The sequence below is a fragment of the Macrosteles quadrilineatus genome, unplaced genomic scaffold (genome assembly GCF_028750875.1).
Source record: "Macrosteles quadrilineatus isolate MER2022 unplaced genomic scaffold, UCM_ALF_1.0 Scaffold_3__2_contigs__length_128488019, whole genome shotgun sequence".
Classification (NCBI taxonomy): domain Eukaryota; kingdom Metazoa; phylum Arthropoda; class Insecta; order Hemiptera; family Cicadellidae; genus Macrosteles; species Macrosteles quadrilineatus.
In genome coordinates, this window is record NW_026542596.1 from 74,470,615 (window position 1) to 74,483,606 (window position 12,992).

General features: G+C 35.8%; 2 protein-coding genes across 6 annotated transcripts in view; both read left to right on the plus strand.

The window, feature by feature from the left end:
* Nucleotides 1-3,812: 3,812 nt before the first annotated feature.
* On the plus strand, nt 3,813-5,390 carry LOC128989309 (sperm-associated antigen 1-like). The gene has a single exon (XM_054411188.1). It carries the CDS (start codon nt 3,885-3,887, stop codon nt 5,388-5,390), a length of 1,506 nt encoding a protein of 501 aa, XP_054267163.1. The 5' UTR covers nt 3,813-3,884.
* Nucleotides 5,391-11,774: 6,384 nt separating this feature from the next.
* Nucleotides 11,775-12,992, plus strand: part of LOC128988525 (uncharacterized) — a 146,986-nt gene continuing 145,768 nt past the window's right edge. For all 5 annotated transcript variants that reach the window (XR_008490395.1, XR_008490396.1, XR_008490397.1 and 2 more), the window contains exon 1: nt 11,775-11,831. The gene's annotated coding sequence lies outside the window, so the exon portion shown is untranslated. The remainder of the gene's footprint in view (nt 11,832-12,992) is intronic.

Sequence of the window (12,992 nt, forward strand, 5' to 3'; positions counted from 1 at the left end):
AAAACGGAAATGTTTGTTAAATCGACGTTATTAATGTAAAAGACTAAATTTATACATCGGTTTTTAACTTTGTTAATGACAATTATGGAACTAGAGCGTTCACGGAAGTGTCACTAATCGGATTATAAAGGGTCGGGCGGGACCGGCCGATAATGACCCTGCCCGTCCGTCTGGGCTGCCTCAACTTAGGGTGGCGAGAGGTATAGAAGCTCATCAAGTCTCAGTCAGTACATCTAGCTCTATGACGTGTTGTTGTGAAAATACACCCGATATTATCGTCACCCTCTTTTTCATCAACCGCATGGTTTGTCCAGGTGCCAAGTTACATCGCACATACTATAGCCACCGCTTGCGACAGGTTTGATCTGTTTTTGATGTTGAATATTTCACTTTCACTAGTTATTGTCCCAGATGGAATCTTGATAGCGACACAAATACCAAGGTCTCGCCATAGGTTAATATCGCATATCGTATGAATTGATTATCCGGTCGTTTAAGACTGTAAGCGGATTTTAATGTGGATTAGAGGTCGGCAGATGTTTACAGTGGATTGTGGTTTAAAGGTCGAATAAATAATATCGTCGTTTAAACTGCTTAATTTTTGTGCAATTTGGTTCATTTACGTCTTTCAATGCTGATGCTTCAAAGGGCTAGAATAGTATACTTAAAGGGTTATTCCTGATCATCCTTGTTTTTGCCATACAATTGATACAAAAATATTATTAGGGAGGAAACAGCAAGTCCCGAAATATGTAGTTTTGTCAAATTATATAACAACATTCAATGGCATACAATTCCCTTGCCTTGTGGTTTCCAACAAGAAATTTCAAAACAAGGAGTTTTCGTGTGGGTTTTGTGTAAGAATATCTCCAGCATATTGGCTGTTCTCTTTGTATAAAATACCTATATTATTGCACTTTTATTGACACCAACTTTCATCCTTGATCGTTGGTTAACGATCACATCTTGTCATTATCAAACATTGAAAATTGTAAAAATTAATTATTGTGCTAAACTACATGCTAAATACTATAATTACGTGATTTAGACACATATATATATATATATAGAGTAAAAATATTTAAGACTACGCAAATTTTAAATTTATTTTTAATGAAAATGAGAATCGTGGTCGTCCGCAGAAATTCTCTTCAATGAAATTTTCTTAGAATGACCTGTCAAAATTATTTTGCTCTCTTAGTCTTTGAGTACATGGGACCGAGCTTTGCTCGGGGAACTTTATTAGTATACTCTTAGAGTATTCTTTGGTCAATATCATCTGTCCCAAAAACATTGTTTTCAGGCTAACTTCTGTTAAAATAATAATATTGATTTTGACTGAAATAATGAGGAAAAGGAGTTTTTAAAAATTTGTTTGGAGCCCCTAAATAACCTAAACTATTGAAAATACCCAGTATTTGTCACGCTAAATTCGGAAAAGGCTATCAGTAGAAAAAAATCTTTACCTTCCTTCCCTTGAAGTATTAGTAGCCTATTAGTCACTGCAAGAACTTGGGTTCGCTTCAAAACAACAAACGGAACCTTTCATTTAACCATATTTGTTCCTAAATGTAATACAATTTTCTGGAAACTCAGGACTTTTCCTTAAAAAAATTACAAAGCGTGTTGTCATGTTTATTATTATAGCCATACTAAAATATGACACAGATACCAAGTTGTGATTTAGTAAAGATCGTCATATTTTCTTACCTTTAAGTGAACTGTTAAACTAACAGTGATGCCAAGTAGGTTAACAGGGAGATAAATAACTGAACGTTCTGACGCAACTTTGTTGTGATGGTTGACAGTCTGCAGTGCTCGGTACTTGAGAAAAATTACCTTAACTGTTATTCATGCTTACTCATTCCTATAGAGAGACCAAGGAAGTCGCAAGTCTAGGCTGTTTATGTAACAATTTTAAACTGTGCAATACTCCGTGTAGACTAGTAAAATAGCCGAACTTTTTTTGGAGGAGCATTAAAATATGATCGTCAATACACTACAAATGCACTTTTTTGAATCAGTTGTTGCAATTATGAACAAAATACTTACTGTGGTATTTTGTTCATAATTGCAACAACCGATTGTTGAATTGTTGACAACCTGCATGAAATTTTTGAGTCATCAATTTAATATTTGCTAAATTAATCCAAAATTAACATAGTGTCAGATTTTTGGTTTATACATTTTTGTAGACAGTTTTATTTTAACTGCTTAGAAAAACACAAGCATTGTTGTAAGATGACGATAAGGATTTTGCCCGTCTTTTCTTAATAATATGGATTCAAACAATTTCCAAAATGTTAACACTTACCCTCGATTGGTTGACTACCTCGGGCGCCTCAATATGGGGGTTTTAATTCTCTAAAGATTAAAGAATGAAAGAAAGCTTGTTTACATATACAAGTTAATATGTTTACAGTATTACTTTTTAACAGATTACAGAATATGGATTATTAAAGGACATTTGGATAATATTGAGCAACGACTGCTTCAAGGGTTTACTTTTTTTAGCAATGCTCGGCTCCCTAGTACTTTGTTTTAAAATTAATAAACGCTGCATCTAAATACATTAAAACTCATGCTTCGCCCCTAAAACACCAACAATATAATATATAGTCCAGTCAAGGAATGAGGTGTAGAGTGCGTGAGTTGGTAACTAAGCGATTCCTTCAGAAACTTGTTCAGGGGGCTTAGGGTGTTAACATACCAAAAGTCCTGACTCCTAGGTGGTGAGCCAGTGGGTGGAGGGGGGAAAAAGGGGGGGAGAAAGGTACGCATTTTGGGTTTTTTGATTATATCTCGAAAACTATCAACTTTTTGTATACTATAGTAAGTTATAAAATTGATGAAGATTAAATATTCTACAAGAAAAGTATATAATGTGTTTATTTTGGTTCAACAGATTACGAGTTATAACTTATTTAATTAATATCTTATCAAAATACTCTTTCCATAAGAAATACATGTAAATTAGTATGTGAAATGGGGTGAATCCTATCCGCCCAAAGGAAATATAACTGATATTCTGGAAATCTTGACAAAATTTCCAGTAATTTGACACTTTAATCATTAAAATTGATCCAAAATTAAGGCGAGGGCGAGGTAACAAAATGTCGAGTTTTGGTGTTTTTTTTATTGGAAATATAAAAAAAAACCTCAAATCATCCCGTTTTTAAACGCTCACCCTCGCTTTAATCTTTGACAAAATTTCATGATTAAAGTGTCAAATTACTGGAAATTTTGTCAAGATTTCCAGAATATCAGTTATATTTCCTTTGGGCGGATAGGATTCGCTCCATTTCGCATACTAATTTACATGCATTTCTTATGGAAGGAGTATTTTGATAAGATATTAATTAAATAAGTTATAACTCGTAATCTGTTGAACCAAAATAAACACATTATATACTTTTCTTGTACAAAATTTAATCTTCTTCAATTTTATAATTTACTATAGTATACAAAAAGTTGATAGTTTTTGAGATATAATCAAAAAACCCAAAATGCGTACCTTTCTCCCCCCCTTTTTCCCCCCTCCCCCCCCTGGCTCACCACCTAGGAGTCAGGACTTTTGGTATGTTAACACCCTAAGCCCCCTGAACAAGTTTCTGAAGGAATCGCTTAGTTACCTGCTCACGCACTCTACGCCTACTTTTGGATCATTCATTGACTGGACTAATAGTACACGTACGCAAGTGTTGTGATTTTTAAATGGGGTCGAATTCTTATGTTGGTAACATTGTTTGGAATTTTTAAATTTATATCAGCTGATCCGTAACCTTGTTGTCAAAATACAAATTAAACTATTATCGATCCTACGAAAAAACTTAGTCCAAGGAAATAGTATTTCGTTTCGACAACGATAGTTGGATTCAAGCACAATGACTGATGAAACCGAAAAGAAATCAGAACGACATAAATCACTTTTGTCCAAGTATGAAATACCTATCGACCATTTAAGTTATGAATATATTCAAGGCTGCAACGATATAAGAGAACTTGAGAGAATCGTGAAGATTTTGAAGTCTGGAGAGGAAGGATATTTTCCCGACTTGCTCAGGTCCACTGAAGATCGTTTACGGGTGTTTAGTCCCAACAACCGGCATCTTCGTACTGAAACACCAGCTTTGGATAGGAGTTATTTCGACAAGAATGAATGGAGAAGCATCATGGACGAGGTAGACACTTGGAGGAAGGATGTTACTGAGAAGGATAAACAGTTATGTTGCAAGATTACTCGTGACGTGTCCGAAATTAGTATGCCTCCGATTAGACAACAAACACAAACACAATCCATTCGCGTTTCGGAAAATCAGCCGAAACAAATAAAAAAAGTGAACGATTATTCTCTTTGGGATAAGTACGACGTTGACACGGAACTTCTCAAAATGGATATTGAAGAAGAGAAGAAATATTTTATTGCAATAAAGAAGCCTACACAAAAGGAACCTGATAGATTGAACCTTATTGAGGAAGAAGCACAAATTTATTCAAATGCCGAGAAAGAAATTTTAGCAGAACATGAGAATCTGAGGGGTAACGAATTTTATCAGGCAAAAGACTACGAAGAAGCTGAGAAATACTACACAGCTTCTTTAGCGATACATCCAACAGCCAAAACCTTCAATAATAGAGCTAGCTGTAGGTTGAAACTGGCGAAATATTCAGAAGCTATCGAAGATGCTGATAAAACCCTTGAACTAGAAGCTAACAACATCAAAGCACTCTATAGAAAAGGCATCGCCTTGAAACACCTGAATAAGTACCAAGAAGCTCTGCAAATCATGAAATGTATTTTAAACCTGGATCCGAACGTTTCACAGGCTCAAACTGTGGCCAATCAACTCTCAGAAAAGATCAGATTGGAAACAAAAGACATTGTTGGTTTACAGAAATCTAATCTTGTGGAGAGACAAAAATGTGTTGATAAGCATAGTCCAGAGTGCTTCAACAATCCAAGTTTCAAAGAGCCCGTGAACGAATGGGGACTACCAAAAATGTTTTGCAACTCCAGTGGATGTTGTAACAAAAATAATTCTAAATGTAAAAACTATTTAGGCGTGCACGAAAGAGCAAACGCATTTGGTGAATGTTCCAGTAGTTATGAAAATATTTTTGAAAAACAACAATCTTCTCTATTCAGTAAACACACCATTCAAAGTTTTAAAGAAGAGAAGAAAAAGAACGATGCTGTCAAAATAGTTGAACTTCCTGAAGAGAGTGTGCCTAAAGTACCGAAAAGGATGACGAAGATGGAAATAATTGAGATGGATTCATCTCAAAATGATCCACATGAAGATGTGATTCACAGCCAACCGATGAAGTGCAGAGTTGTTGATAAAAGGAGCCAAAAATCAATATTCAAAAATCAAACTAGTGATAAGTAATAAATTCGGTTTGAAAACAGAAAGGAATTATTTATAATGCGTATTGAATTGCACCTAGAATCAAATCTAATCTAATCTATAGTAAGTTGTTGCTGATTTTTATTAGGAAATATGCATAATGTCTGAACTTATCAAGTAGTTTGTGAATTGTATTAATGTTTACCTTCTTTCCCAATAAGCTATTTTTACCCTATATATTAGTTTTAATATTTAATTTTCTGCGTTACCAATACATTTTTCCCACATTTAAGGTTTACCACCAATGTTGAACTAATCATAACCATAGATTAACATTGTGCTAGCTATTTCTTACATCTCAGAGATATGCCGCTCTTTTTTGACTAGAAGAATAAAAATAATCCTTACTACACAAATCACCAATTCAGGGAGCACAGGGTAACCTCAAACAATTAAATCACCACCCACATCCAGCTAGATAAATATGATTACATTCACCGATCGTACTTGTGAAAAGTGGAAACACCTGGTAACTTTGCGCACCTGCACTGATTATTGCTTAATTTCCCCGTCATTACAAATACTCAAACATAAGTTTGATCATATACAAATAGAATTGTTTGATTAAGCGATTGTATCCACTACCTCACTATTTCAAATTACTATTTCAGATCATCATCCTCACGTAAAATACAAACAATTATTTTTTAAATTGTTGATTCAATCTTCATTTAAATTTACACATTAAAACATTTAGGCCATTAAAAGACTTTAGCAACCCAGCAGACGCTCAGGCAGAGTCTGTCTATGTCTGCTGATTCCACAGACCGATCGTAACCAGCTAAAAAATATAAAGTATATTATGTTAGTTATTTTTACATCATTCAACCACTTCATTTTTAGCATCATTCTGTTTTCTTAATAATTTCATGTTTTTAAAACTTGATAGTATTAGTAAATACGTTAAACATTTCTAGGCTACTATGTAGCAAATTTAATCAAATAAACCATTTATTCATTTATTATTTGATCCCGAATCAGTTGGGACGAGACATTGTATTTAGTCTACTTTACCACGTAACTACTCAAGATACGAGGTATGTTATAATTAACCGTAACTATCCACAACATTCACTATTTGCTGGTCTAGATCGTGTAGACGTAGTCGAGGACGTCTCCCAGCGGATTGGTTTATTAGAGGCAATGAGCCTCGCAAGGCCCCGGGCCCTCACGCCTCACGAGGGCCTCAAGAAAGCCTCGCTGAGGGCACTCGGTCTCTTGGATGCGCGTTTCTCTAATCTCCATCAGGAAGAACTCAAGTATTTGCTCGCGCATCTCTGCCAGCTGTTTAAGCTTTGATTATTACCGAGCTGGTGAATGTATTTGCATCAGGTTTGTTGGTTTCCTAACAGCACATTTGTCGTAACTGAGTAGGCATGTAGTTATTTGATTTTTTCTAGTTCAAAACGTGCTGGGTTGGGTGACGGTGACGGTATGTATAGACAGTGTCTCAATTAGGCTAGGTTTTTAGCGTTTCTTATATTGACTGGGACCGTGGCGTCGTCCTGTAATGCAACAACATGGAGATCACGAATTGTGGATATTTATAGGCGTAAACTGTGAATGTGATACTCCCCGGTGTGGATTATCACTAGTAATTTGGATTATCCCTAATGCAGCCAAATTAATGAGGCTCGGATTCTAATATAAACTGAATCTCCCTTAGTTACCATTAGCTGTATGGGCTATTAATTAACAGCTGTGTCTAAGGAACAAGTCTGCCTTAGTCACTAACAATACTAGAAGATCGCGCCCCTCATCCTACACTCATTTCCATTCATACTTGGCTTAAATTGCCTACTTTGTATGGTTGCCATTTCATTAAAAAGTATTATAAGTATTAGATGCCATTGGCTGTATGGGCAATTAATTCATTAACAACTGTATTTTAGGAACATGTCGACCTTAGTCACCAACAAGACTAATAGCGTACCACTTATCCTACACTCATCTCCATTCATACTTGGCTTAATATACCTACAATCGTATGGTCGCCATAAAGGTAATGGTATGTAAGTATCAGTGTCCCAATAGCTGGTTTGACAGGAGTCGTAATTATTAGAACTAACTTTAACCAACAATTAAATAGTTAACCATAAACCTGGATGAGGAGCATATATTATACAGTGTTTAACGACCCCTTAAAAACTAACAGGCCACGATATTACTATGACAGCTCCTTATATCATTTGAGGTAACAAAACCTCACATAAGATATGGGGGTACATGTAGGAATATCGAATGGATAGTGTTCGCGGGAGGGCTGGAACTGCACTCACGGTCAGTCCCTGGTCCTAATCCAACTACGGAACTGCACTCACGGTCACTTTGAGCCTTTCTGGGGGTACCAGAACTGCACTCACGGTCAGTTTTTAACTAGCCTATATCACATTGTGCAACACCATGATTGAATTGATTAAAACTTATTAAATTAGTTGAAATTTATTGAAAAGTTTTGATTAAATTAATCTAAACGTCAAAAAATAAACTTACTACTGACATTGTAAAAAATACACATGTGTACAGAAAATTCTAGCATAGTATTTACGATAACATGATAGGCTATATTCTTATTATAACGAAGCTTCTTTTGTAAAGGTTAGGTTAGGTTAGTTATTGCTGTATTTATTGGGACAGACACTAAAACGTGTATTAAATAAAGTATTGGATAAAGTAAGACAGAGGACGGAATAAACAGATGACTAAGGGGCTAGCGAAGCGTTCAGCCGTGAAAGACCGATTTTTGACCGTGAGTGCAGTTCCATATGGCTTAGGCGGGCTACCCTTCCAACCCTTGTAAATTCCTTTGACCGTGAGTGCAGTTCGTTGTCAGCCGTGTTCGCATTTGGACGCTACACTGGGTGGGCATTAGTTGCGCCCAACGAACTATGTTGCGCCTTCCTTCTTCTAAGTTACAGTCACCTTGTCACCGGTTCCTGGAACCGTTCCACATTTGTAACACTAAGAACCAACAGAAATTACAGGTGTTTATACCAACTAACACCTAAATATAAAGGGATTGACAAGGAAACGGCAAATAAACTTCGAAATATATAGGATCAAAAACACAACCCTGAGGTACACCATAATTTTACCAGTCTCATAGCACGAGTCAAAGGTGGTCAAAGCCACCTATAATTCCTATCAAAGTTGTAATTGAACTACAGCATGTAGTCTTCGCCGATTCTCAGCGGAACTACCTTCCCTCTTCCAAGTCGCTGTGACCTTGTCACTGGTTCCTGGAACGGTTCCACATGTGTAACACGTTGCGGGGACGTTAAGCAACTCCACTCACGAGCATAATAACTTCATTGAGACGTGTTGCTCTGCTTTGTAGCTGTCTCACGACTAAAGGTTGCGATAGGCCTAATACAACCACACCACAGTACTCTACGCTCTTGGGCCGACCTCGACATTTCTGGTGGAAACTAACTGTTCCAAGGTCATGTTTACATTTGCTGCACATTTATTTTCAACGATTGTTCTAGATTAATACGTTGAAAACATGTGAAATTAGATCCATCAAAAGATAACATGACGGATCTGTGTTCCTGTTTGCAGGTGTTCGATTGAATTGTGTAAATACAGTAGCTTGATTGCAGACAGTAAGGAGAATGTCACATTCAAATCTTACGTAACGATAGTAAATCCACGGGTTTTAATAACTGATTCTTAAATGATGGTCCTAAAGAATCAGCTCGGTCAGAAACCTACGCACAACGCATCCAATCCACACTCAACTCATTTAAGAATACAATTTAAAGTTTCCAATTGCTTAAGATGTAGACTATCATACACCGCACACCAAGATATATAGTATATATATATATATATATATATATCAGTAACAAGGTATTACCCTGCCGCAGCAAACCTGCAGACGCGAATTACCATTTGCCTCATTGGATTTGGACACTTTTGACTTAAATAATTCCTTAAATATGTAAGATACATCCCCTATTAAAAAAAAGATACACAAGGATTGCTGCAGGGGAGGTAATAAGATGTGTTTTAGTGAAATGTTAGTAGCTAAGGATGGATTAAACCTATTTGTCAAATTTGATCAGAATGTATTCATAAGCAAGCAAACTACAACAGTTTACTTATTCCCCACAAGAATAACATGAATATTAAATTTAGTCTGCTGGGATATTCTCTGTAACCATTATACGTAAAACAATGCGTTAATGTAATAAATTATTTGTGTTTTTAAGCTCCGAAAAATTGTTTTGAAAGAAATTGTCATATTATATGTTTTAGTGTGAAAATCGTGAAAACCTAGTGACCAAAAACACAATCGGTGATATAAAAATATTCAATTATATTTGATTAAAAATGCATTAGCAGTGTCGTCATTCCATATTGCACACAAAGACAATTTTAGGTCCGAATCATACATTCGTCTGCCATATTTGAATAGACATTATTGGATTGCAACAGGAAGAGGAGTATATTTTAGTATGGAAATGCTACGATTATACATTTGCTATCATTCTCAGTAGGTAACTTAGTACCTTAAACTTTTTGATCGGTTAATTGTACGATCAATCTTAAAAAGTAGTGCTCTGTTTTAAAATAACTAAAATCAAATGGATCAAAAATATAGTTTTATGTTGGGAATCTGCACAATAAGAAGATTGGCCGGTAAAATCTGTATCAGTTGCATCACCTGTGGCGCCTTCAAGAAGCTTGAAATGCAAACACGAATACCTCCATGTATAGCGTGCCGAGCTCGTAGTTTGAAGGCACAATCACTTCTGGGAAGTGTTTCTTTCCACGTTTCATCAACACGTTGTTTCAACTATCACGAGCTCGGTCCCCTCGTTATCTATATACATACACAATAGAATAAGAATAAGAATGCTTTATTGACGTTACACTGGTTTACATGCATGGCACAGTCAAGGAAATGTCTTAGAACTAAAAGGTTAGGTTTTAACTAAGGTTTAATTTAACATCATTTATAAAGTCTATTTCTCTATATGGACACAGGTTTAACAGGTAGTTTTTAAGTACTATTTTAAATTTAAAACAATTAAAACATCTTATTCTAATAGGTAACATATTATAATACTGTTTGGATTTTTCAATAAAACTAGTAGCTGTGGTGCTGTATCGACACTGTATAGATATAAAATAAGTAAATAAGTAAATCTGTTATATGATAAATACACATTATTAGAAGAATTAGTAATATTGGAATTAGTATAAATTTGAAGTTTTTATCTCAAATTTATATACACATTATTGTGTTGAAGAGTCTGTTCTTTTTCAATGTTTTCCGCAGTATTATCTTCTTCTATATGTAAATAATTACGTTACCATATACCATTATGACTGGGACGGTGGCGTCGTCCTGTAATCTAACTACTAGGACGTCATGAATTGTGGATATTTATAGGCATGCACTGTGGATACGGTACTCTTTGGTGTGGATTAACGTCCGCACTAGTGAGTGACTATCGGCGGTACTATCCTGATAATTAGACCAATTCGTTAATTACAAGGGGAAATGTGGTTCGGATTCCACTCGGTTTACGGTACTATTACATAGTATAAAGATTTGTTTATTTATTTCACAGGAGTTTATCAGTAATTGGCAGGATTTCTACCCAGGTATCCAGTAGTACCACGGTTTAACCACTTGATTAGCTACTTCCAGGAATATTAGAGGGTAGCGGAATTTTATTCCCCTGAGCCAAACTTAAGTCACAGCCTAGGAGTTGATACTCCGGCCGTGAACTTTTGAGTTGCACAACCTGAGTTTAGTAAATTGAAGGTTGAACTAAACGCATCCTTTCACGGTTGTGAATTTAATCATGACAAATTAAATTATAAATCCTAGAATGTACGGGCCGGAATTTTACCCCGGCACTTTTAACCCCTACATGAGTTAAGCTCAAAATGTACGGCCCGATTTTTTAAACATTTAAACCGTGCCTCATGTTTGTATTTTGATTTAATAGGTTGGCTTTGTTTTATAATTTGTACATTTTATCAGTGGTTAGGTTAGGATAGGTTAGGTTAGTCAATTCAGATACGAAGTTTATCATGGGGAACTTTTCACAGTACTGTAGGTCTTATCTTAAAGTGACAGACATTTTGCTTAAAAGGTTAGTTAGCCAGAGAGACGAATGATTTAACGTGTCCTTAACTTAGTCCTTTTACTAAATGCACATACTGTAGAATCACGTCTCACTTTTTTCTGTCACCCTAGGCTATCAGAAGATGTAGATGTTGATAAGGTCACAACTAAAAACGCTGACGTCAACAATGGAGGTGTTTGTTTACAATCAGCTGATCATCAATCTCCCCCCTCGTATCACGTGACGTCATTGGGTGGGGGAGGGTGGACGAGCTCCGGTTGTCGTCAGTCTGTATTGAACTTTGCGGGGGTGGGCTGCGCGAAACCGGCCAAATCCCGTAAGTACATTTTACAATCGTTTTATAAATTAGTTAATCGTAATTTGACTTATTTGTAATTCGCCATTATGTTGTTACTAGTTGGACTAGAAAAGGGAAAACAGCAATGTCCGATAAAATGGACCCGGCCGGTTTTAGTTATTGATAACCGGGGTATTTACCTCGGCGTTGCGTACGTGTACAGAACAAAGACTGAATTAATAATTACCCAGCCCAATCACCTGAATATTTTGTGGTTTTATTCTAACGAAGGATAATTAATGGTAATTAATTATTACTTTCATGATTTTTGAGAAACAAAAGCAAATTTTTGGGCTCACGAATTTTCTTAAATTTTACTCTACAACGTTTTAATTTCACTGCAAAACGTGTCATTACGGGCGTGAACATAATTATTCCTCATTATCCTCTTTTTCCTTTATTGTTTTCCTTATAGTTTCATTTCATTATCTATACAGTGTGTAAATTAAGTCTGGCACACATTTTTTATCTTTTTTTCTATAGTAGATAGAAGAAATCATTTTGCGGGACTGATTAATAACAAATGTTAGGCACTTTTTACAAATTTTGAAAATAAAAATTCCCTTAAGGGCAAGGTGGGTGGGGGGTAACTAAAAATTTTCAAATGACAACCCCCATCTTGTGACCCCTCATTTTAAAGGTCATTGGAAGACAAATCCAAAGATGTGTCAGAAAAAAAAATTGGCACCCTATCCAAGATGGCGGTTTAAAATGTACTTAGGGTTGAACGGGTAAATTAGGTATGGCACACATTTCTTATCTTTTTTACTCTTTGTAGATAGAAGGAATTAATTTGCGGGACTGAGAAAGAACAGACGTTTGGCACTTTTTCATAATTTTGGAAAAAATTCTCCTTAAGGGTAAGGTGGGGGTGGGGGTAACTAAAAATCTTCAAATGTCAACCCCCATCTTGTGACCCCTCATTTTAAAGGTATTTGGAAGACCAATTTAACTATGTGTCTGAAAAAGTTTTTTTTACATCCTGTCTAATATGGTGGCTTAAAATGTACTTAGGGTTGAACGGGTTAATTAAGTCTGAAACATATTAAAATTTTTTCAGACACATCGTTAAATTTGTCTTCAAATGAGGGGTCACAAGATGGGGGTTGTCATTTGAAAATGTTTAGTTACCCCCCACCC